This window comes from Schistocerca cancellata, chromosome 1, assembly GCF_023864275.1.
Source record: "Schistocerca cancellata isolate TAMUIC-IGC-003103 chromosome 1, iqSchCanc2.1, whole genome shotgun sequence".
NCBI lineage: Eukaryota > Metazoa > Arthropoda > Insecta > Orthoptera > Acrididae > Schistocerca > Schistocerca cancellata.
In genome coordinates, this window is record NC_064626.1 from 869,211,068 (window position 1) to 869,237,972 (window position 26,905).

At 36.5% G+C, this 26,905-nt stretch overlaps 1 protein-coding gene across 1 annotated transcript in view; it reads left to right on the forward strand.

Moving 5' to 3' along the window:
• LOC126189843 (cilia- and flagella-associated protein 251-like) overlaps positions 1-26,905 on the forward strand; it is a 794,634-nt gene that overhangs the window by 718,535 nt on the left and 49,194 nt on the right. The window contains exon 22 of the mRNA XM_049930974.1: positions 10,813-10,964. Coding sequence (XP_049786931.1) covers positions 10,813-10,964 — 152 coding nt within the window. The remainder of the gene's footprint in view (positions 1-10,812; positions 10,965-26,905) is intronic.

Consider the following 26,905-nt stretch of genomic DNA (forward strand, 5'->3'; position numbering starts at 1 on the left):
GTGTGTGTTACCTGCCACTGCTTGGTGGGTAGATATTTTGTATATCCATTTTTATTATATTTTCAGTAATTGATTATCTTTGTTGTTATTTTATATAGTCAGGATCATTACACAACTACCAATCAGAGGAGTCGCTATGGGTGGCGAAAGAATAGTAGGTGATCTGAGTTTTGAAGGTTCAGTGCATTTTCATTACTTCTGTGCCATCGTGGGTTTTACTCACTTATCACATTAAACACTACATGAATTACTATTTGAGATTCATATGCCTGGTCACTTGGGAGATTTTCTGGTGTAATTATTTGTCTGTTTGAAATACGACTCACATATTTTGGTCTTTATATGCTTAGACAGCTATGTTTGTTTATCACCCAACATCAGCATTTCACAAATTGTATACATGAATGTTACTATCATATTGTCCGCCCCCAGTAGCTGAGTGGTCAGCGCGACAGACTGTCAATCCTAAGGGCCCAGGTTTGATTCCCAGCTGGGTCGGAGATTTTCTTTGCTCAGGGATTGGGTGTTGTGTTGTCCTAATCATCATAATTTCATCCCCATCGACGCGCAAGTTGCTGAAGTGGCATCAAATCGGAAGACTTGCACCAGGCGAGCGGTCTACCTGACGGGAGGCCCTCATCACACAACATTATTAATATACCTTTATATTCTTTGTCAATTGAAAATACCTTTTTGTGTACACCTATGAGAAGATTATACAAGAAGACTGATTGGCAATATAAACTGTACCTGAGGGTTGTAGTCCAAACTGTCTTGAAATGCTGGTGTTTGTAGTTTCTGCTCCATACATAATTATTCATTTTTACTATGTACTACTTATTTTATGTAACTACTGATCTACAATGAGTTGTCACTAAATTGTTGATCCAGGGTTGTGTAAAGAGATGGATGAGAGGAGGTGGTTGAGACTTTTCTGGGTAACCTAAATTGTACCTGATTACTACCGTACAATTCACTGACTGCACTCATTGTCAGAAAATATGGCTTCACATGACTGATAAATTCACTTTTAATGAATTAACATGTACTGATATAAAAACAACAAAACACACCAATTCTATCTGTAATTCCAAACTGTGTTACCTGTAAATGTACATACACTTTGAGGTCTGTAGAGTAAACAAGACTGAAATGAAACAATGCTTTGATGTAAGATGGCGTCAAGGAAACAGTGTAGTGACACAGTGCTTGTTTCAAAAAGTCAAAAGTTTAACAGTTCATTGTGTAAGAAATGCAAAAACCAGGTTATCAAAGGCATATTGTGTGTAAACTGCAATTTCTGGCTACATGAAAAATGTGCAGAAGTGACACTACAATTCATAAAGGACAACTGTCCTTGGACATGCCGTGACTGTTTACTCAGAGAAATGACAGAATTATGAAGTACAGTGAATTCAAAATATGAAATTATAAAACTACTGGAGAGCAACATAGAAACAATAAAGAAGTGTCAGCTCTAGAGGAAATAAATGCCAATCTAGTAACCGAATCAAAGTTGTGTGCCTGCAAAAGAAGAGAACCAACCCATGTAATTGTGACAATAAACAAATAGTAGGCTGTGTATCTGACAAGAAGATGACAAATGAAGCACTAGTCAGGAAATCTCGAAATACAAATGGAAGACAGTAAATTATAGTAAAAAGAAAAACAAGATTGATACAGAAGCAAAAAAAACGTGATGAAAGCATACGACCTAAAAAATATCTGATAACAGGCGACTTGCTGTTAAAATATATAGTAATACCTGACTGCAAAATTGGTGTTCATCCTGGAATTAGAACTTACCAACTCAGTAAACATATTACAAGCATTTCAACAGCAAAACAGGATGTGGGAACCAATGCTGCAGAAGGCAGACATCACAAAGGCATTTTCATTAATGTTGGGGCGAATTATATTTGAAATAGTAGTGAAGAAGAACTTATCAACGAAGCCAGAAACCTGATTTGTTTGGCGAAAAGTGCTTATCCATCCTCAAAAATAATAATTAGTGGCATTGTAAATAGGAGGTCGGCAAGTGAAAAGTACATTTTCAAAATAAACATTGGTGTGAGAGAGCAGTGCAACAGACTTGGAGCAATATTCATCGATCCTAATAAATTTTTAAATGATAAATGTCTAGGGAGGGATGGTTTTCATTCGAACAGACTAGGCTCTGCAGCTTTAAGTAAAATTTGTATGGATGTCTGCAAAATCATAAACTAGGGAAAGTAATATATCCTGATGGGGGTAGTACACAATTTAAACAGAAAAATGTCCACATTTCTGCACCTAAGACATCACAAAGTTGTGAAAATGCAGTTTTTCGGAAGGAACGTCCTGAAGAAACAAAAAACAAAACAGGTGACAAAGTGTTACACCAAAACATTCAGTACCTAAGCAAAAAGTGCATACAGTTACAGCAAGCACTAAGTGAAGAAAACGCAGATGTAGTCATTCTTACAGAACATGGATTGTCTAATACTTTAATTATAATGACTAAATTTGACAATTATACGCTGAGGTGTAATTTCTGTCAAGCAGAACATAAAGGGGGCGGGGGGGGGGGGGGGGGGGGGGGGGGGAGTTGCCATATACTGTAAAGATTGTCTACATGTCACAAAACTGGATTTTATCACAGAACTTAGTGTGGAAATGACATTTGAAATTTCAGCAATATCGCTGTTGGTAAACAAAGTGCCCCTGATTGTTATAGGTCTGTACAGATCTCCTAGTAGTATTTGGACAATTTCTTACAAAACATGGAAAAAATGATAGAAATTGTATGTAATAAATATAAGAACATAGGTATTGTTATAGCTGGTGATTTTAATATCGATTCCTTAAAGTATACTAAATATTATGAAAAAGTAAATGATATTCTGTACAGCTATAATTTGTCAGACAGAGTTAATGGGCCAACCAGACTAACTAAAGACTCCTCTAGCTGTATAGGTCACCTTTACACCAACTTAGATAACTGCAGAGTTGACATAATAAACCTTCACCTCTCTGATCATCTTTGCCAGGCAATGGAAATACTGAATATGTATGATTCACAAAGTACATATGAGACAATGGAAATAAGATGTACAAATGAAAAATGTTTAGAGAAGTTGGAGTCTGCACTGCAGTCTGAGACACGGAATGACATATATTGTGCAGAAAATGTTGCAGACAAATGGAATAACTTTTATAACACTTTATTTGCCCATTTCAATGTAACATGTCCAGTTACTTTCAGAAAGAAATATACTCAAAACCATATAAGACTTCCTTCAGAAGTAAAACAGGTGAAGAAGAAAATGTTTATTACCTGTAAAATATATCAAGAGTTCCCAGACACATCAAATAACATAAGCAGATCAGTATGGAACTGTGTAAATGAGAGAATCAGCAGAAAACCAAAGCCTAGTGTCAACAATATCCAATTAGTGACTGATAATGTAAATATTTCAGATCCATATATGATCAGCAATGTTTTTAATACCCACTTTATAAATTCAGGTAACGTGTGTGACCTCTGACACTGATGACTACAGAAATCCTCACCAGGTACAAAAACCAGTGTTTATGTATGAAACTGATACAGCTGAAGTAGAGGAAATCATAAATAAAATGTAAATCAAATTCTCTACGGGATGGGATGAAAAAAAATGGTTCAAATGGCTCTGAGCACTATGGGACTCAACATCTTAGGTCATAAGTCCCCTAGAACTTAGAACTACTTAAATCTAACTAACCTAAGGACATCATACACACCCATGCCCGAGTCAGGATTCAAACCTGCGAACGTAGCAGTCCCACAATTCCGGACTGCAGTGCCAGAACCGCTAGACCACCACGGCCGGCCAGGATGAAATCTCCTCCATTATATTAAAATGATGTAAACATTCACTCATACCTGTTCTGGTCCACCTCTTCAATGAAAGTTGGATTGAAGGTGTGTTTACATCTGAATTAAAATATACAATAGTCAAGCCATTGCACAAAAAAGGTAGTATCGACGAAGTCGGAAACTACCGACAAATCCTAAGTAAAGTATTAGAAAAGGTTATTTCACTATGGTTAGAAAACTTTCCTGTCAAAGAAAAAGTGCTACGAGAAACCCAAAATGGTTTTAGGAAAGGTTATTCAACATCATCTTCCATATGTGATGTAGTACATACGATACTTATGAAATTAGATGAAAAAGAAAGGGTGGCATGTTTGTTCCTAGATTTATCACATGCATTTGACACAGTATCTCATGAGCTGCTACTTGAGAAACTGGAAACTTATGGTATGAGAGGAATAGCCAAAAGTCTCATACAGTCATACCTACAAGACAGATATCAGGTCACACAAGTGGGCAACGTTATTAAGAAGTACAACTCCAGTCCAGCTATAGTAAAGTATGGTGTGCCCCAAGGGTCAGTTCTGGGCCCTTTATTGTTCATACTATATGTTAATGATCTGCCCACAGAACACAACAGCAAGATACTTAACTACGTGTGTGACACAACCGTTGTTAACCACACACAAGATGAAATGCAATGGAGTGTTGTGTCTGATGATGGCACAGAAATAAAACTGAAAGATAAAAGTTCCTTCCTTGGTGTAATGTTAGATCAGCATCTCTCTTGGGAGCATCATATCGATTTCTTATGCCAAAAACTAAGCAAATCAATTTATGCAATGTGGACAATGTCACAATTTCTTAAATATGAGCAAATGAGTATAATCTACTATGCTTTAGTGTATCTATACCTCACATATGGAATTGTAGTATAGGGATGTGCTGCTGTCAAGCATGTAAATAGGGTATTCATTGTTCAAAACAAGGCAATTAGGATCATGTGTAAGCTTAGATATAATGAGTCCTGCAAAGCAATTTTCAAAATTAAGAAACCACTAAACACACCCATCACTATATACCAGTATCTATAAAACTGTTCAGCTGATGCTAAAATACAAGCAGTACAATCATCTAAATAGAGAAGTGCACATGTACAATACTAGGAGGGACGATGATTATCACCTGGAAAGATATAATACAAAAAGTGAGGACATGAACCCCTATTACATGAGGATCAAATTTTATAAAAAACTTCCCAAAAAAATTAAAAATCTTAAGTGGATGCTGCTTTGAAATTGCCTTGAAGGAGTTCCTCAGCAATAAGTGTTTTATAGTATTAAGGAATTCCTCTCAGAGGAGTAGAATACTTCCATTTCTATAAATAGTGTTTACATGTACCAAAAAAATTAAAAAACTTAAGTGGAAGCTGCTTTGAAATTGCCTTGAAGGAGTTCCTCAGCAATAAGTGTTTTTATAGTATTAAGGAATTCCTCTCAGAGGAGTAGAATACTTTCATTTTTATAAATAGTATTTACATGTACCAAAAAAGCAACATAAGCTTTTATCTGTAGGCCTATTGTATATAATCGTTTCCCACAATGTTATATGGGGAAATGATCAATGTGTAAACCATCCAAAACAAATCCTTGTATTTGTCCATGGAGAATAAATAAATAAATTTATACCCATTTTATGTTCAACTAATAAGATACGAAATCCTCACATGCAATGTAAATAATGTATTATTACTAAAAAGCCAATTTTTTTTAAAGTTTTAATTCAGTGTTGTATAGTACTTGTCATTTGATATGATCATGGAATAGATATATGAGTAATCTGGACTATGTTTGTTAATTTATCACCTCAACTATAACTATCATTTGAGGTCCTTGATTTGCAGGCTTATTCAGAAGGTTCTCTAGGTTATGAATTGCATTGCTACTGGTATGTAGTCTCATTGTGATTATGTTTTTTTTTTTTTTTTTTACACTTACTTTGTATGATTGCTGACAAAAATATGTATATTCTTGCTTTGGAAAAGAAGGCATGATGGATTATCGTTGATTTGTTGACACTGCGTATTGTACATGTAATTGTACCCAGTATGACTCTATATTTTGTACCTGTCGTTGCACCCAATATGACACCAGAAATCATTAGGAAGAAGTGACAAGGATGGAAAGATAACTACAACAAAGATATGTACTTTTTCATCCTTGATGGTCATAATTGCTATATACACGGTCTTGAACTTTTACCGAACTTTTATCAGGAGAAAAGGAAGAAATTGGTTCTATATTGCAAAACTAAACACTGTACATTATAAAAAGCATTATGTATATACTTGTAAATATTCTCATGCAACTAACTAACTGTCTGAAGGGAAATGCATCAATAGTACTGGGTCAGGAATAAGTGATTTTACCTTTAATGTACAATGTAGTTTGAACAGATGTTTATCATTTTATCTTTATGCAATTCATTATATGTTCTCTACCTGAAGTTTCTCATTGTGATTTTTTGAGGAGTAAATGATATGATAGAGGAGACAGATACCTGGTGCTATGAAAGAATAGAAACTGTATTGAAGAGGAGTCTACTCTGAATGATAGACTGTCGAAAAACGTTAAAGCCATGCTTGTATAAAATACATTATTCTTTGCAGATTTAATGTAAAACTGAGATGTTCATTACTAAGTAACTGTGTAATGCTTTTCACATCATTTCTTTGGACAGAGTGTCCTATTTATCTTGACCTCCCTAAATAACTGTTTGTCTAGGTGCAAATTACAAAATATTTCAAGCAAATGTTCTTTAGCCATCAGGGGACATCAATCAGCATGATTGCCTTCATTGTAGCTTTGTTTTTAACAAAGATATGAACAGTGGTATGACTTTTTTAAATGGCACCCTGTATTTTTTATTTGGTAATTCATTTCCTCTCCTAAAGACCTATTCAAAAAATGTATCACAGTGTACCATTCACAGAAACAAAATGTCATTACTTACATAACAAAACATTGACTATGAGCCTGGGATCACAAACTCATCCAAATGCTGGAGTTGTCAGAAAACAAATGAAAACCAAGTAAAAACATAACACAAAATTGACTTTGACTCTCCTGTACCATTGCCCACGAGCAGAACATTCAAAGGTGCTCAAAGTGGCGACCCTGGACACCGATACACTGGTGGTCTCTTCGAATGAAAGAATTACAAGTAAGCATGATACGTTCCTGCATGTCCTCTGGAGTTGTTGGAATATCGTGAATATTGTGATAGACAATGTCTTTAATGCTTCCCCAAAGAAAAAAGTCCATAGAATTTAAATCAGGAGACCTAGCAGGCCAAGTAACTGTTCCTCCTTGAGCAATCCATCTGACAAGATACCTATGGTTCAGAACACGATGTGCATGCAAGGCATAATATGCTGGACATCCATCGTGTTGATACCATATAGGCATTCTGGTTCTTAGCGGCACTTCATCCAGAAGAGAAGGACAAATTCATCTGAGGAAGTTGGCATACGCTATACCATTTAGACTAACATTGATGAAATAAGGGCCAATAATTGTAGTACCAAGCATCCCATACCAGACATCAACTATCAATTGACACTGATGTTCCACCTGTCTAAGCCATCATGGGTTGCCGCTGGACCAATAATGCATGTATCTTGTATTTACCTGTCCTTTGTTTGGGAAGGAAAATTCATCGGTAAACAGAACATTGGAGAAGAATTTTGGGTTGGTGAGGATTTGCTGCAGTACCCACTGACAGAACTGTACACGATTCTGGAAATCATTCCCATGCAGTTCTTGATGTAGGTGTACATGGTAAGGATGGAACAGGTGACATGTAAGAATATGATGTACACTGGTTTTAGGAATGCCAATCTCGTGTTCAAGCTGTCATGTGCTAACATGTGGATTCATACCAACGGAAGCGAGAACAGTAACGTCAGCAGCTTCATCTGTGTGAGTACTACGATGATTGCATTGTCATAGGTTGAAAATTCCCATTTCCTGAAGCATTATAACAAGACAAAAAAACATCCATCGGGAAGGTGGGTTCATGTCAGCATATCACTCTCTGTACAGTTCCGCTGCCCGCATAGCATTTCGTCTACCTTCAACAACAACAATAAAATAAATGTTATATTGATGCGGTTTGTAGGAAGGACAGCCTTATTGTATGCCTACTATACACAACAGTATTTAAGAGGACTAAAGAACTGTACTTAATGTCCTCGTACATAAGAAAACAGTATTTCAATTATTGTTCTGCTAACTTACATTTCCTGTAGATGAGTAGCATTTCTACCTTGTCTTTGTTGATGTACATTCTACTCACACAACTCTTCAGTTGACAATGGTTGACAGAATGATGGGTGTGCATTCTACTTATGTTTACATTTGTCCTGTCAACATCAGCACGTGGATGTTTTCCATTACCCCGAGTACCTGCACTAAGTGCTAGGAGCGTCAATGTCTATATTGTGTTATGTAATTAATAACACTGTGTTTTAGTGAATGGCACACTGTGATACATGTTTTAATATGTCTTTAGGAGAGGAAATGAATAACCAAATAAAAAATGCAGGGTGCCATTTAAAAAAGTCATACCGCTGTTCATATCTTTGTAAAAAAACAAAGTTACAATGATGGCAAACATGCTGTCCCCCTGATGGAAAAAGAACTTTTGCTTGAAACATTTTGTATTTTGCATCTGGACAAACAGTTATTTAGGATGGTCAAGATAAATGGGACATCCTGTATACACATATGTTCACAAATTTTTTTGTGTCTCAAAATCATTATTCCTTATTAGCTCTCTGTTACACAAATTGCCTGGAAGAGTCTTACACATTCATGCAATGTGCAATACTCTTCAGGGGGTATTGAAGCATAACAGACCAGAATGGAAAGCATATTCAATCGATCATTACCACAACTGTTAGTTCACTGAGGGCTAGCCACTACCCAAATTCAAATACTGTTTTAAGAATGTAATGTATCTATTTTGTTTATTACTTAAGTATGCCATTTACATCAGATGCAAACATTCCAAATTAGACAAATAACAAAATAATCATAATGTCAGAAACATCAAACAAAGTAGTAATCTCCACCCAGTGGATAATGTAATGTGTAAATAATTGTAAATTACTAACATATCATAAACCCATCAAACTCAGTCAACTGTTAGCAACAACTAAAACTTTTATATTTTATTTTAATCAACATATAATGAAAACTTATTGTATCCAGTCGCTCATTTTTGTTTATTGAACAAAATTCATAAAGCAGTGTTTACTATAGTATAATAACTAATATTACCCATCTTTATAATCCACATATATATCTAATTTTACTGATATTCAAAAAATTATGTGAGTTTAATGAAATAACAAAACCTAGCATATGTAAACAAATTGTCAAAAGTTACTTTCTGTGTAAAATACAAAATTACTCTAAATGTTATCTCAAAGGTCTGTTAAAATGTATGTCAAAAATATGGTTGGAACACTGACTTTAATTTTGTTATTGTGTAATTAATGAAATTGTCAGATCATTGTTAATTCTGCTTATCAGATGTAAAAACAAAATTTATCATTGTTTCTTGGCTAATTTGTTTCTGTGAAACACATAGTAATGTTTATACTGTTGCTTCCCATGTCAGATTGACTTTATGAGATACTTTTCAGTTGTAATTACTGAAAACTGTAAAATCAACAATTGGGTAATTGTTTAAAAGTGTATATAAGGATGTGTGTTGGGAAGTTTGAAGTTCACTATTGGGCTGTTATTTACAGTGGACCATCTGTGTTGCTCTGAGTTATAAAATATTTTTTAAAATGTTTAAATGTGGTCAAGCCACATTGCACATGGAGGGTAATTCTGCCAATCCTACTCTTGTCAAGATCACCAGGTACTGAATAAGAAGTTAAGTATTTTTTAATGATGACCGTATAATTTTGACAAGACATTTTCAGCAAGTTTGTATCAACTCATTCCTAATAATTTTAAAAAAAGTTACGTCTCAGTTCCCTGGAGAAGGCAACAAACAGTAATTTGTCTCTTTCCACCTTCGTATTATAACACAATCACTGCTCCAAGCCTTAGACCATGGCAGGTCATATCTATGTTGCCTGTGGAGAGCCCAGTGCCCAGTTTTTGCATCTCAAAAGGAAAGCCTGGTCAAGCAATTGGCGTTGACCCATGACCCATCTGGCGTACCCTTCTGAGAGTTCACTTGGGGATTCTCCCTCTCTCTGGTTAAGGACCCTTGCTGCTCACCCAAGGGGTGGCAGCTCATTTCTGAGTGCTTCCAGATGGCTTCATACTTATACACACCATGCAAATCTAAATAAAAATGTGCATTAAGATAATTACCTATTCACCATCACTTCTCAGTGTTGATTAATTAATCCAAGCTAATGGGTCTTTATATTTTGATTTTATATTAGGTATGGAACAGCTTTGGAAAAAATGATCACATAACACAGGATTGTCCAGTCCCATATAAATTTTGTATTTTATTGCATTTTTGAAGAACACCAGTTCTCACCTATATATGTCATAATATAATAATACCAGAGCAGGAAAGTTGCTACTCACCATATAGCAGAGATGCTATATACACACTCACATGCACACTCATGCGAATGCAACTTGCACACATGTCTGCAGTCTCGGAGAACTGAAACTACACTGCAGTGTCTGTGTGTCTACTGCTGACAAAGGCCTTAATGGCCAAAAGCTATGATAGTGTGAATCTTTTTATTGTGCCTATCACAACTCAGCATCTCCACTGTATGGTGAATAGCAACTTTCCTTCTCTGGTATTGTTACATTCCATCCTGGATTTTCCATTATATGATTTATGTCATAATATATATTTTTATAACTATCTGGTGTCACTTTTATGAAATTAACTCAGGTTACAACTTTGTTACTTATTTTGATTTCCAGGTGAAGGTCTGTCTGTTAATGAGATACATGAATATCTCAAAGTGTTGTGGCATCAGAAGTGTCCCCCAATGACAGAACTCTCACATTCGGACATTTCAATCACAGAAACAACCCACCAGACGACGGACACAGCTGTTGTAGAAATTCCAGAGGTAAACAACATAAAAAACTCTTTTGACAGATTTATATGTAATTATCTTTTATTTTTGTCTGACTTTGATAATTTTATTTCAACACTGTTCTTTCAAGTACATTAATGCATGTCATAACAAAGAGAAAAAAATTAGTAGCAATTGTGGTAGTGTCAAGTTGTAATTTCCACCTCTCTCTCTCTCTCTCTCTCTCTCTCTCTCTCTCTCTCTCTCTCTCTCTCTCTCTGATAGAGTGAAGTGTGGTCCACATTTTTACCCTTAGCAGTTTTGTACAAAGTCTGACTAAAATCTCAGTACATTCTCTTCATAGTTTGTATTAACAGTAGCTTTTTCTGAAGTTGGCCGTGATGGACTCCTTATTTACCTGAACATAGTTTTTATATACATATGTCATAATGTATATTTCTATGAATACAGGGACATAAATTCCTGTTAATACTGAAAACTTGCCAGCAGTTAAGCTCATAATTCTAGTTGCTTCAATTAACAGTTACCTACATTGTTTCACATAAAAGACCATATAAATTTGTGAGAGAAAGTCATATACACTGACCTCAGTGTGACAAATTATCAAAAACAACTGTATTCATTGCCTGACTTATTTTAAATCTTACAAAATGATATCCTTCTAACTCACAGACAGTATCCTCAAATTTACTCCATATTCCTTCACACATATAGCTGAACTCATTATCTTACAATTTTGTAACATTCTCCTTGCTGAAAAACTCATCTTTATTCTGTTCTTCATAAGAAAGAACTACACAGTCATTGGACTGTAGAGAGAATACAGAAAACCCCTTTTTAATGAAGCTCTGAGGCCCAAATACTTTTTTCTTAAACAAGGATTTTCCTGAAATGGGGGTTTTGCCTGCGTGTGTGGAAGGAGGACCCAGAATGGTAATTCAAGTATGTTTTGGTGATGTAGGTGATACTTAATTACAACATTAGCAATATTCTGTGCTATAAATTTAAATGCAGTAAGTATATAATTATTACACTGTTCTCAGAACAATTTTTTTTTATATATATGACTTGTTTGTTTCATCCTTTCAGTGTTTGTAATGAAAGAAGTTGTCATTCCAGATGGCTGATAAAAGAAATGATTTATCTACATTAAAAGAGGACAGTAAACAGTAAATTGCTGATGGTATCAATTTCTTGCATAGCAGCGCTGAAACTTGATGCAATGGCCTCCTTATCTCCTTCTTCATTCATTGTCATCACTGTTAACACCAGCTCCTACCACAGCGTTCCTTCACAAGTATTTCACACATTTCACTTGCAAAAGTCTCAGATGTGGAACTCAGGAAGCCATAACCACAGCAAACAAAGTCCTGGAATGTTACATTTCGAAAAATAACAGTGATACTTCATTCTTCTTTGGAAACATTATCATCCAGAACAGCAACCAGTGTTCCACAGCTAGCCTTTGTGAAACAATTTAACACAATCTGTCATGTTAATAAACTTATGCATAGTCTGTAAAACACAATGTATCAGCACTTTCAAGAAATGAAATTAACAAACATGTGCATAGTTTGTAAAATGCAATGTATCATCACTTATTTCCCCTTGCAAATGTAAAATGAAATTGACTACTGCACATTTGTTATTCTGAAAGAGTGTATCATGCTCAGGTCCAGAGGCTACAGTTGACTTGTGCAGTTTAGAGAAAGGAACACAATATTTACATTGCTTACAAATTGTGTTTCCTCAGAATGTACATGGCATTGGTCAACAATAAGTACAATATCCCTGCCTGCTACACCCATCTTGGCATAAAAATTCCTGAAAAGTCTCATGAAGATTTCTCATGTCATCCAAGCACTGTTGTTGTACATAGTCATAAGTACAAATTAGTGTTTTTGTTTTCAAAAAAGGGAATTTTAAATTTTTCTACATTTCACCACTCTCATTATTTACACAAAAGCACTGTCATCTTGTCTTTATTTACCTTCATGGCATTTTATTCCCTTAATGAATTATGATTTTGCAGGAAGTAATTTATAAATGGCACCAGTTTCATCAGTGCTGAAAATGTCTCTGGGCTCATAATCCTGTATCAGTTATTGCAATGTAATAGTCTTCAAATAGTTTATGCTTTCTATGACCACAGCCCCACGTTTTCCACTTATACTTTGAAATGACAGAGTGCGACATTCTTTTAGAACTATCCCTCATCACCCACAGATGTCCATAAACAGACTCTTTTATAGTCAACAACACCAAATATAGTAGCATCAGCAAGTCTGTGTGTAAAATCTTGTCACTTTGGTAAAGTGTAGCTGCCTATTATAGTCCAGACATTGAGGTCACAGTCCAGGCATTGAGGTACCAATAATCATCACATAGTCACCAGGTATTTTCCTTTTTGAGGATGTGCTTGATAGGAGAAGCCCAGCGACTCTAAGATGGCCGTACAATACCAGCACGCAAGAGTTCATCCACAGTGGCCTTTGCCTTTTTGAGTTTGTGGGGAGGTAGACGGCATGACCGATAGTGGACCGGCAGACTAGTGATGATGCTGATATGATGAACAGTACCATCATGGATGGTACAACTAGTCTGTGGCCGGATGGGGTGGCATGGAGTGGGGGCTGAGGGCAAAGTGACAGGTGTTAATGTAACACCATCATTAACAGACAACCCAGTTGTGGAGGCACTGTCAATAACACTGGGTATGGTCAGGCAAACACAATTAGGTAATGGCTCTCAACTGACCTGTTTTGAGGCCAACATAATGTCTTTGTCATCACGCAGTGGGTATAGATGTTTCAGAATGGTGAGTTGCTGTTGAATCGTGTGAAGCTTGCTTGATGTCTCGGTGATGCATGAGTGGAGGAGGTCATTCGTTACTCGCATATCTGAGTTGGAACACCAGAATTCAGAATGTGTGGCAGAAGCTGTGCAGAACTCATCCAGAAGCATTCGATGTTCCAGGATAACATCGAGAGGCAACTCTGACTGCAAAGCAGGAGACAGCAACATATCATTGGCAGGAAGGGAGTTCCTGATCTTGCTGCTGATCAGCCATTGGCCATCATGGTGCTGGAGCAGAATGCGGTTCAAGTCTGGCAGTAAATTGTAGTACCTCAGGAAGTCGGCTCCTAAGACCGGTTCCAGCATTTCAGCCACCAAGAATGTCCAGGGTATAGGTGCTTGGTTGCCAAGATTGAGAGTGAGAGAGGCAGTGGCTACCAATGGTATTACAGAGTCATTAGATGCACGTAATTGTGTGGATGAAGGTAAAAATGTAGCAGGAATGAGAGATAGTCGAATCATGCTGATGTCTCTGGTGTTGATTGATGGTAAGAATCCACAGACTGCCTGTTGGCTTCTGTCTTGGGTTCTTCAAGCAGTTTTCATCTGATGATTTTTCTGACATTTTGCCAGGATGAGTGGCTGGAAAAACATCAGAAAAATCTTCAGATGAATGTCAGCCAAAGAGCCCAAGACAGAAGCCAACAGACAATTTGTCAAAAAGTGATCATGAAAGCCTTAACAATTTTAATAAGAATTCAGTTGTGCATCATAAACAAAGATGTGGCAGCCATCTGATCATAGATGAAACCTGTGGACACTATCACAAGGTGATGATTTGTAGTGGCTTGAAGAGGAGGAGCAACCTGGTGCACTGGTATCAGGCCATGAGATCAGTTTGGGTATGAGCGAGCCTGTCAGCAACATAGCATTTAATCCATGTCAGGTAGTTAACTTTTATGTCCAGGAAGATCACTCAAACCCATTTTATTTTGTCTGGGAGGTGGTAAATAGTTGGAAACAGTTTGAGGATAATTTAGTGGCAGTCATTATTTATCAGCTATCATGGCTCTCTGGTGTGTGTCTATATAGTTTTGCAAAACACGGGAATGTTAGTGCACATAAATTCACTGGCGTTGAAGGTGTGTGCACAGGAATAAGTGTCATTATTTCCCACATGGAAGCTCAGATCCCTTTTTTATACTGATAAATGGGGCAGCAAGTAGCCATTGTTTGCCCAGAATCATGTTCATTGTTGTAGCAGACCTGCTAGGCAAATAATCACATGGCATCATTCCAGTGCTGTCACTGGTAAGGTCACACTGGTAATTCAACACGTATCATTGGCCGGTTTGGTGTGAAGTGGCATGAGTCTGGAATGGCAGATGGAAAACAATGGAAGCATTGCTATTGGTTCACTACACACTGCCAAATTGGACATTTCACCCAGGTTTTGACAAAATTGTACAAAACTGAGGCATAGAAAGTTTGTGGAACAGAGAGGGGAGATTGGCATTCCTTGAAGCAAGAAATTGTTGAGCTGGAGATAACTGTGACATTGTAGGACAATGGACTGGTGGAGGAGATTTTACATTTTAAATGTGGCATGGTTGAAATTTCGAGGTTACCACTGTAGGAAGTTTGGCACTCGGGGTGGTGGTTGTGTATAATAACAACTAACAGGTTGTGCAATTCCATAGAAACAAAATTTTATTGTCTTACCAGGTACAAAGCTTGTTGTCACAAACATCTGTCAGAGCAAACCAGCAGTGGATACAGAGAAACCTCAAGGAGGGGATGCTAAGGATATCATGCAAAATTTAAGGAAAGTTTATTTAAACTGATTATACACACGTACAAGACAATGCCATCTTATGATATAAAAAAGTTACACTTATGGTTCTCTTCCTTAAATGATGGATTCTTTGTGCCTATTCTTCCTGGCAAATTGGTTAATTACATTGTCAATAGGACAATCAATGTCAGAATGAGTGTTCAATAGAGCTAAGCCAGTTAGTCAATCCTCCTTCATTGTCGACCTCAGCCATGTCTTTGTATGCGGCAATGGTGAAAACATCTTTCTACTGTAGCAATAGATGCAGATAGACAAGCAAATATTTTGTACATCGTGTGCAAAGTAGGATAGTCAGATGTAGGGCAAAGAGACAAAGCTTACATAACAGAATCATGATCATTAAGGGCATTTATGTTCATTTACTTGTATTGGAGAATCTCTTCCATTAGTCTCTATGTACTGAAGGTTCTTTGTACAAGAAAACAGTAGAATATTTGTGACTTTTCTCAAACAAATGCCAGACAGAATACTGTACCAAGATCACTAGAATGGCCATGACTTTTCTCATAGATATGTGTTAGCTATCTATGTGCCAGACAGAAATGTATAAAATACGATGATATGGAAAGTACAACTACTTGATAACTTGATTCAATCGAGTTGACTGATGAAAGAAATGAATGAATAGCTTGCGGGCTGACTGGCGGGGGCAAAGCAGCTGGCAATGCGGGTGGCGCCCCGTTAAGGGGGGGGGGGGGGGGGGGGGGGCCATATGTATCTGCCACTGGAGTCAACTAACTGCATGTCCAGGGAGGTTAGCTGAGCTACCTCAAGGCAGTGATATTATTCCAGGCAACTCCACAGAGTTACATTCCCACAGTATAAACAAGTGTATTACCTAGTTTAAACAAGCTTGAATGAGGACTCGAAGTACAATCAGTTTGCTGTCTTGTTATGGCCATAGGTGTGGTTGTGTGTGAGAATGTGTGTACTACTGTTAAAAAAAGAGCTAACGCTTGAAGGCTAGTTTGAATGCTGTTTTCTGTTATGTTTTTCTGTATTTCATTCATTGATCCAACATAAGGGAGTGGTTCCCATTTTCTTATTTTATATATTGCTGTTATTGTTTTTATATGTTCAACACAAGAACCATTTCCTTCAAATGTCAGACAACCATGGGCAGAAATTTATCTAAGAGAGGGAGAGTGTTGCTAAAGCCATAGTATTGTTTCACTGCAGTTAAGCCAAGTAATGCTTTAATTGGTTAAATAAGAGGCGTAGCAGAATCATAGGAAGTCACTTCTAGAAGTGTATTAAGAATTATGTAATGAATGAAAATTCTGCACTCCAGATTCCACAGATTGGGTGTGGGGGAGGGGTAGACACAAATGACTCCTCTTTCCCCCCTTCTTGTGTGGTACCTATGTAGAATGATAAGGTCCACTATTTTTAATTATGGTAACAATGGCAAACAGAATAAAATAATAAAATGATCCTTTTACAGACCTCTCAATTCAGATGATACAGTTGCTGAAAGGTTCAAAGAAAACTGAAGTTTGATTTCAATCACATACCCGACTCATGCGATAATAGTCGGTGGTGACTTTAATTTACCCTCGATATTTTGGCGAAAATACATGTTTAATTCTGGAGGTATGCATAAAATATCATCCGTAACTGTGCTAAATGCATTCTCTGAAAATTATTTTGAGCAGTTAGTTCATGAGCTCACGCAAATAGTAAACGGTTGTGAAAACACACTTGACCTCTTAGCGACAAATAATTCTGAGTTAATAACAAGCATCAAAACGGATACAGGGATTAGTGAACACAGGGTTGTCTTAGCAAGATTGAATATTGTAATCCCCAAATCCTCCAAAAATAAGCAAAATATATACCTATTCAAAAAAGCAGATAAAAATTCACTTGACACCTTCCTGAGAGACAATCTCCACTCATTCCAAATTAATAATATAAGTGTAGACCAGATGTGGCTTGAATTCAAACAAATAGTATCGGCAGCAATTGAGAGATTTATACCAAATAAATTAACAAACGACGGAGCTGATCCTCCTTGGTACACAAAATGGGTTAGAACACTGTTGCAGAAACAACGAAACAAACATCCCAAATTTAAACAGATGCAAAATCCCAAAGATTGGCAGTCTTTTACAGATGCTTGTAATTGAGCACGGACTTCAATGTGAGATGCTTATAACAGTTTCCACAATGAAACTTTGTCTCGAAACGTGGCAGAAAACCCAAAGAGATTCTGGTCGTGTGTGAAGTATGTTACCAGCAAGAAACAATCAATGCCTTTTCTGCTTGATAGTAATGGAGATACTATCAAAGACAGTACTACCAAAGCAGAGTTACTAAACACAGCCTTCCAAAATGCCTTCACAAAAGAAGATGTAGTAAATATTCCAGAATTCGAATCGAGAACAGCTGCCAACGTGAGTAACATAGAAGTAAATATCCTCAGAGTAGTGAAGCAACTTAAATCACTTAATAAAATCAAGTCTTCTGGTCCATACTGTATGCCAGTTATGTTCCTTTCAGAGTACGCTGATGCATTAGCTCCATACTTAACAATCATATATAACTGTTCGCTCGATGAAAGATCGGTACCCAAAGACTGGAAAGTTGCACAGGTCACACCAATATTCAAGAAGGGTAGTAGGAGTAATCCACTAAATTACAGATCCATATCATTAACATCAATATGCAGCAGGATTCTGGAACATATATTGTGTTTGAACATTATGAATTACCTCGAAGAAAGTGGTCTATTGACACACAGTCAACATGGGTTTGAAAACATCATTCCTGTGAAGGACAACTATCTCTTTATTCACATGAAGTGTTGAGTGCTATTGACAAGGGATTTCAGATCAATTCTGTATTTCTGGATTTCTGGAAGACTTTTGACACTGTACCACATAAGCGGCTTGTAGTGAAATTGCGTGCTTATGAGATATCGTCTCAGTTATGTGACTGGATTTGTGATTTCCTGTCAGGAAGGTCACAATTCGTAATAATTTATGGAAAGTCATCGAGTAAAACAGAAGTGATTTCTGGTGTTCCCCAAGGTAGTGTTATAAGCCCTTTGCTGTTCCTTATCTATATAAATGATGTAGGAGACAATCTGAGCAGCTGTCTTAGGTTGTTTGCAGATGACACTGTCATTTATCAACTAATAAAGTCATCAGAAGATCAAGATGCACTGCAAAATGATTTAGAAAAGATATCTGAATGGTGTGAAAATTGGTAGTTGACCCTAAATAATGAAAAATGTGAGGTCACCCGCATGAGTGCTAAAAGAAATTTGTTAAACTTCGGTTATGCGATAAATCGGCCTAATCTTAAAGTCATAAATTCAGCTAAATACCTAGGTATTACAATTACGAACAACTTAAATTGGAAGGAACACATAGAAAATGTTGTGGGGAAGGCTAACCAAAGACTGTGTTGGCAGGACACTTAGAAAACGTAACAGACCTACTAAGGAGACTGCCTACACTACACTTGTCCATCCTCTTTTGGAATACTACTGCGTGGTGTGGGATCCTTACCAGATAGGACTGACAGAGTACATCAAAAAAATTCAAAGAAGGGCAGCACGTTTTGTATTATAATGAAATATGGGAGAGAGTGTCATAGAAATTATAATAATTCCAATCACCAACTTTCTGTCCTATTGCTAAGAGGAGGAGTATTAAAGATTTAATTGTCACCTCAAAAAAATAAAATTGAATTTTGTCATCTTCCCTTTATCACTGGCCTGTGCCATTTTGGCTCTTCTAGTAATAAGCTAGAGTATTCATGGTGTAGGGATTTTTACCTGCAAAACACACACCACTGTCATACAATAACTGGAATATCTCTAATTTGACCACAGACTGTAGTGCATTCTTAACTTCTAAGCATAACATATGTGCAGAGTTTACCATATAAATATTTGTACAATAACGCATTATCATCATTCTGTAATATGTCATATCCAGTTACATTGTACCATCCCACGTACCCCATAGACTGGTGACATGTGACAGCTACGAATTACACCAAATATGTCCAGACTGGATACTACATTATGAGAATGTGATTCACACATAACATCTTGTGCTGAAATTTGCACATCATGCTGAAGTTTTCCATTATGGACAGTGCAGTGCTTCTGAACCGACTCTTCAACCACCTACAGCAATCAATTCTGCAAGTGATGTGCTTCAGTGTTGTGTACTGACTTCTGACAATCATGCCAAACAATCAAAAGCAAGAAACAAACTATTGTGATACTTCATTACCAACGCAGCCCTGCAGAAATATTATGCAGCAGCTGAAGTGCAACATTCCAGCTGCTGGGATTCATGCTAGTTCACCACAGTCAACGCATCAGCCACAATAGAAGTGAATTTATTTGACCCACCTTTGCTGCTGTGGGCTGTCAGGATTTTGATCATTCATGCCCTGGAGTGTCACAGAGATCTCAGACAGAATCAATTTCACCCAGACTTATGACAAGCCTGGTCTGTGTTTGTCAATGACAGATTTGTAACAATTGGCATCACAAATGAACAGTTGCATCAAGAACATTTCATGGAACACCAAAAATGTATTCACAGTGTTAATGATAAACGACTGCCATGCACTGCAGCATCAGCTTCAACATGCATATTTCCATGCAGCAGCTGAGCCTGATCAACTTCGCCTGATAACTTCTGGCTGTGACATCACTTCACCCGGCTGGAGCAATGACTTTCACATGATATCAACCAGCCCCCACTTTCCTGTTCCCATGCTGATACAGAATACTACTAGCCACATCACACCCGACACTGTGCAGATGACTGCCATTTGTGCTTGTAAAGGAACACTCTCCTGTAGCACTACCTTTCTGCAACAGATGTTATCAATACCAAAAATACTTTCTATCATTTAAACAGGTTAATATTATTTCTCCTGTTTTTCTAAAAGAATTTCATATGAATTTGTATACAATGTATTATGTTTCAGGCTAAAATGTTTAAAAAGAAATTACTTTATTTTCATTGTTACAATCAATATGTACTAGCCCCTTATGTACAGTTAAAATTACTTTTTTTTAGAAATATTTGAAATTACAAAATATCTGGTACACTTAAAATTCATATTATTAATTGCACAATCTGATATATTTATTTCTGGATTCATTTATAAAAGAATTGTATGGATTAATAGAAAGTCATTTGTCAAGAAAATTTGTAAACTCTTTGGGAAATAGTTAGTATTGCAGAATGAGTTAGTCATGGGCATGCCTCTGATGTGATTGGGTGTGTTTTTATGTTTGGCAATAACAATGTAATTTTCTGGTTTAAAGTGGAAATTGTAAAGACAGTGTGATATAGAAAAATGTGATAGACTAAAAATTACAAAAACATAAATTATGAAGCAGGCTTACTTCAGCATAATCATATAAAGTCAGAAATTTCAGTCTCAAGAATCAACCCCTAAATGTGAAGAACTGGAGCGAACTGTGAGAAAAGAAGATAAGTAAAAAGTTTATTCTAAATCTTACTCCTCTCAAAGCTTATTAAAAGAATTAATTAGTGAGTGACAATCAACACATGATGTGAGGGAGGGCTAGATTACAAGTGTGGGCATTGACAGGATCAATTGACTGATAACGTAGTTTAGCCTGTTGCAAAAGAAGGGAGAGTGATTTGTGCTATTGGCAGTTTATGTATAAATGAATTTCCTATCATGCAAAGAAAGTAGACCGAGGACTGCCCTACAAAGTCATATCAACAGTGACGAGGTACTTATCAACAGTGACGAGGTACTACCAACAATGGCAGATCGGATGAAATGAAAGTGGACTTTACAACTACGATGACAGACATAAAAAAGAAAAGATAAGTACAAACTATGTGCTGTCTGTGAAATTAATTTGTGTGTTGACTTGTGTGCTTATTAACAAAATGAATAGAGACAAGGGTAGTAATGATGTAGAAGTGAAAGCTGTAAGACCTAGTGAAGACATGTTTGAGCCGAGTGAAAGTGTAGTCAGCAAATAAACAGTAAAAACATATTTTGCAGTTAATTTTGGCAAAACTAGAGGAAATGAAAACAGATAACAATAGCAAATTTATGCAGTTAATTATCAGTTAACTGAGATAATGACAGACAATGATAGCAAATTTACTTCTCTACAAGGACAATTAGATGACCTAGAAACTGGAAACAATAGTAAAATGGATAGGGTAGAACATCAAATGGACCAACTTAGTAATCAGGTTTCAAAGGTAAAAAATGGATTGTTGGAGCGGTTAAAAAGTGTGAACAAAAAAGTTGATGTCTCAGGAAATAAAGTTATTGTTTTGGGAAATGAGTTAATAGTCGAATCTCCAAGACAGTCGAAGAATGTTAATTACACCGGGGTTGAACAGAAAGTCGTAGTGGAAAAAATGGAACAAAACTTTAGTAGTGTGGATCAAAAAATTTTAATTGTTGAAAACAATGTGCAAACTAATGTAAGTGTTTTAGATCAAAAAATTTCAGCAGACCAGTAAAATTGCATTCAGAAAAATTTGTATTCATACAATGGTCCAACATTCCTATCAAAAGTTTTCCATCAGACAGTTTACATCCAGTTGATTTTCTGCACCACTATAGAGATAGTTTTGTGTCAGGCATGAGTGATAATCAAAAAATTAAATTTGTTAAAAGATGCCTTGAAGGCAAATCTCTGTCTTGGGTAAATTTAAAGTTAAGTCAGTGGGAAACATATCAAAAATTTGAAAAAAGTTTTTTAAGTAAATTTTGGTCAGAAGCCGAACAGGGGAGAATTAAAAGTGAATTTTTGAATGGTCCTAATTATAGGAACAGGCACAGTACTCTGAAAGAGTTTTGTAAGAATCAGCTTAAGAAATCAACACACCTTGACAAACAATTTGGCAAAATGACATTGGTTGATGCACGTAAAAGGAGATTACCGGAAAGGCTGCAGTGGGATTTAGTACACTGACCTGATGATTATCTTGAACAATTTTTACGATATGTTGACAGGCTGGATAGGCAGTAGAAAGACATATGTAACATAGCAATCGGAATGATAGAGATCTCAATGGTAATAACTACAGAAACAAAGATAATGATAACTTCTCTCAGGATCAAAATGTTAATAGAGACAGAAATTTTGAACATCAGCAGAATATAAATAATGAGGATAACTATGGGCAATTTAATAGGAGAAACAATCATAGAAGTAACTACTCAGTAAATGGCAGTCCACCTCAATGAAAATCCACAGTTTTGGGGCGAGGAAACACAACAAGCACAGGACCCCCAATTTACACTTGCAACTAGACTGTGTTAATGATATGGCACACATATCTGAAGTTGAACACAAAATCAGATTTCTCATTTATGTTTTGATCAAAAGTTTTGGGATACTATGTTTAATTCTAATGATGTTGATGCTAATCACAAACCGGAATGTGTGAGTAATGAGAATTTTGGTGTGCTACATAGTAACAATTTTTTCTCTTGGTCAGAAAACAGTGTTATTGATGTCTGTAAATCAGGTGATGACTGTATTGGATTTGAATTAGATGGTATTTTTTATGTTGATGTGAATGAGAGCTGTGGTTGATAAATCTGAGACGGGTAGCTTATTACAAATGACTGTAGGAGAGGTAAGTGACTTTATGGAGACGAGACATTTTGTTGTTAATGATGTTGTTGATGAAGTAATTTTGGAAGACTGTGATGATGACGATGATGATGATGATGGTGATGATGAGTATCAGGTATTTGTGGAATTTAAGAATAGTGAAGTTTCAGAGTTATTTGCGAATGATGTTGACAATACTGATAAGGTAAGTGATGTATGTGATGATGTAAGTGAGAGTCATGGAATACCAGACCAGTTAAAGCAATTTTTCATTAATATGTAATGAACCAGACAGTAAAAGTGAGTTATCTGTAAGCCTAGAGAATAAAGGTGAAAATTCTTGCAGTTTGTTTAGGACCAAATTGATGATAACATACATAAATGTCCATTCTGGAATAAGTTAGCTGTTGCCAGTCAAAATTTGTATTTAAATTGGTGAAATGAAGTGAAAGAAGATTGAAGTAGGAAGTGTAATTTTGACAGTAATATATTTTGTGTCCCTTCTGTAATAAGGGATGTAACTTGTGCTATGAAATCCATTCATTGTGTTCAATCTTTACCTGACAACATGAGTAGCCAAAGTAATGCTATGATACCAGAAAACTTGATAAAACACTGTAAAGACAGTGTGGAGGTAGCATTTGATGAAACTGAAAGTGATCTTTTACATGAAGTGTCTAATAATGGAGATGATGATTCAGATTTTGGATGTCCTTTCATTAAGATTAAGATTGATCAGTGGGAAGAGAACAGTTTGATCGATACAGGTTGCCCAATTTGTGGTACATCTGAACAATTTAAAGACAAGATCCAGTACAGTAAGAATTTTGTGGAAATTTCAGTTGCAGTGTGAAGATAAGAGGAGCTACTGGTAAGCAAAGTAAGTATGTAAAATATCATGTACTGTTAACGTTTAATTTAGAGGACAAGACCTTTGAACATGAATGTATAATGACCCCTAGTCTGGAAGAAAATATACACTATGTTTGCAGATTCATAAGATTATATAGTTGTGTTTTGTTTATCATGAATGTAGTATGTAAGATGATGTGATTTATAAAGTTTTGTCATATCTATTGACTGAGATAATACATCTAAAAACAAAGATGATGTAACTTACCAAACGAAAGTGTTGGTATGTTGATAGAGACACAAACAAACACAAACACACACACAAAATTCAAGCTTTCACAACCCATGGTTGCTTCATTAGGAAAGAGAGAAGAAGAGGGAAAGGATGTGGGTTTTATGGGAGAGGGTAAGGAGTCATTCTAATCCTGGGTGTGGAAAGACTTACCTTAGGGGAAAAAAAGGACAGGTATACACTCGCGCACACACACACACACACAAACACATATCCATCTGCACATATACAGACACAAGCAGACATATGTACAGACTTACCTTAGGGGGAAAAAAGGACAGGTATACACTCGCTCACACACACATATCCATCTGCACATATACAGACACAAGCAGACATATGTCTGCTTGTGTCTGTACATGTGCGGATGGATATGTGTGTGTGTGCGAGTGTATACCTGTCCTTTTTCCCCCCTAAGGTAAGTCTTTCCACTTCCGGGATTGGAATGACTCCTTGCCCTCTCCCTTAAACCCACATCCTTTCGTCTTTCCCTCTCCTTCCCTCTTTCCTGATGAAGCAACCGTGGGATGCAAAAGCTTGAATTTTGTGTGTGTGTTTGTGTTTGTTTGTGTCTCTATCAACATACCAACGCTTTCGTTTGGTAAGTTACATCATCTTTGTTTTTAGATATATTTTTCCTACATGGAATGTTTCTGTCTATTATATTCATATCATTAGACTGAGATAATATCTATGATATACTATATAGTTATGTTTTTTAGTAGATATGTGCTTTAAAATTTGATATATATATGCCATGGGACTAAATGAGTAGATACTTTTACAATTTTTAAGTGGGACAATGTTCATAATTTGTACTGTAAAAATTAGGAAAAGTATGTTAGTATATATGTGTGCATCACCTTATCAGTTCAATTTTTTTCATTGCATTTAACTCTGTTCTTTTTTTTTTAAAGTTTCATATGTGAGCACATTTTAATCTCATCTGACATAAATACTACATAATTGCTTTTGCAATATAAATAAGAAGATAATATGATGTGTGATGTGAAGAAGGTACTGAACAGCATATTTAGTATACAAATCAGTGTTTTGGGATTGGATGTGAATGCTAGACAGGGAGTTACTTATTCGTTGGAGTGTGTGATGAGAACTCTAGGAAGGGAACTGAAAGATGTGGGTGGATCCACTCCCCCAGCTGCTGTATGGCTGTACCCTGCTGTAGCAGTTGACTTATAAGAGATCATAGGTGCTTGGTAATGTACTCAAGCATCTGCCAAATACATCAGTGTTGTGACAGAGATTTGTAAAGACAGTGTTATTCCACATAAATGTATGTTTTTTCAAGTAGGGGGATTGACTTCCCAATATATTATGTAGCTTTAAATCATATGTATTTTTTTTCAATTGTAAATGAATCTTTTAGGCCTTTATGTATGTAGATTAGTTTGTATGGACAATTAGCAAATAGTGTGGGAGACATTTAATAGCATAGACAGTCTAACCAGGTGTATACATATCTGCTTTCATACACTGATTTTGGTCCTCAAGCTACTGGATTATGTCATCATTCAAAGCTATTTATGACTCTGTTTACCTGAATTTATCCTCAGTATTGCAATATTGTATCTCATTGGAAGTCGAGTTGTGGGCAAACTCATGCTTAACCCTGTTTTGGGTACCCCTGGTCATTGCGACTGTGTCTGTGTACTCAAGGATAGTGTATAACTGCTGAGGTTAAATGCTTCTTATAATTACTCTTTACATATCATTGAACTCATTGATATGATTATGAACGTGTAATTTGTAAACTCTTTGGAATATCGTTAGTATTGGAGAATGAGTTAGTATTGGGCATGCCTCTGATGTGATTGGGTGTGTTTTTATGTTTGGCAATAACAATGTAATTTTCTGTTTTAAAGTGTAAATTGTAAAGACAGTGTGATATATAAAAATGTGATGGACTAAAAATTACAGAAACATAAATTATGGAGCATTATCATTTCAATAGTAATCATGAGAATCTATAAAGTCAGAAATTTCAGCCTCAAGAATCAACTCCTAGCCATGTAGAACTGGCGACAACTATGAGGAAAGAAGATAAGTAAAATGTTTATTTTAAATCTTACTCCTCTTGAAGTTTATTAAAAGAATTTATTATGAAATGAGTGACAATCAACAAATGATGTGAGAGAGGGGAAGACTACGTGCTGCACTTGCACAGCCACATTACACCACTGGCCTCACACCACTCAAATCTGCACAGAACATTTCCAACTGTATCCTGTATCGTGCCCACACAACCATGACATGCCACCAGCCCTGTTGTGCTCTTGCATGTACAGCACTCTGCTAACTGCATTGCACTGAACGGTCATGCCCTACGTGCCACCATGTCCATGATAGTCCAGGTGGACAACACCGTGTGCAACTGTCACTTACCCCATGACTGCTTGGTAGTGCCCGCAACAAGTTCATCTGTTCAAGAAGACTATTCTAGTCATCTCAGCACTCCACACTCCACACTCCCACACGCCAGCAACTGCTACCAGACTTTTCATCTCCGATTGTACACATGAGATCTCCTCATCGACTTGGACTCTGGGAAGTGTTCCACAGGG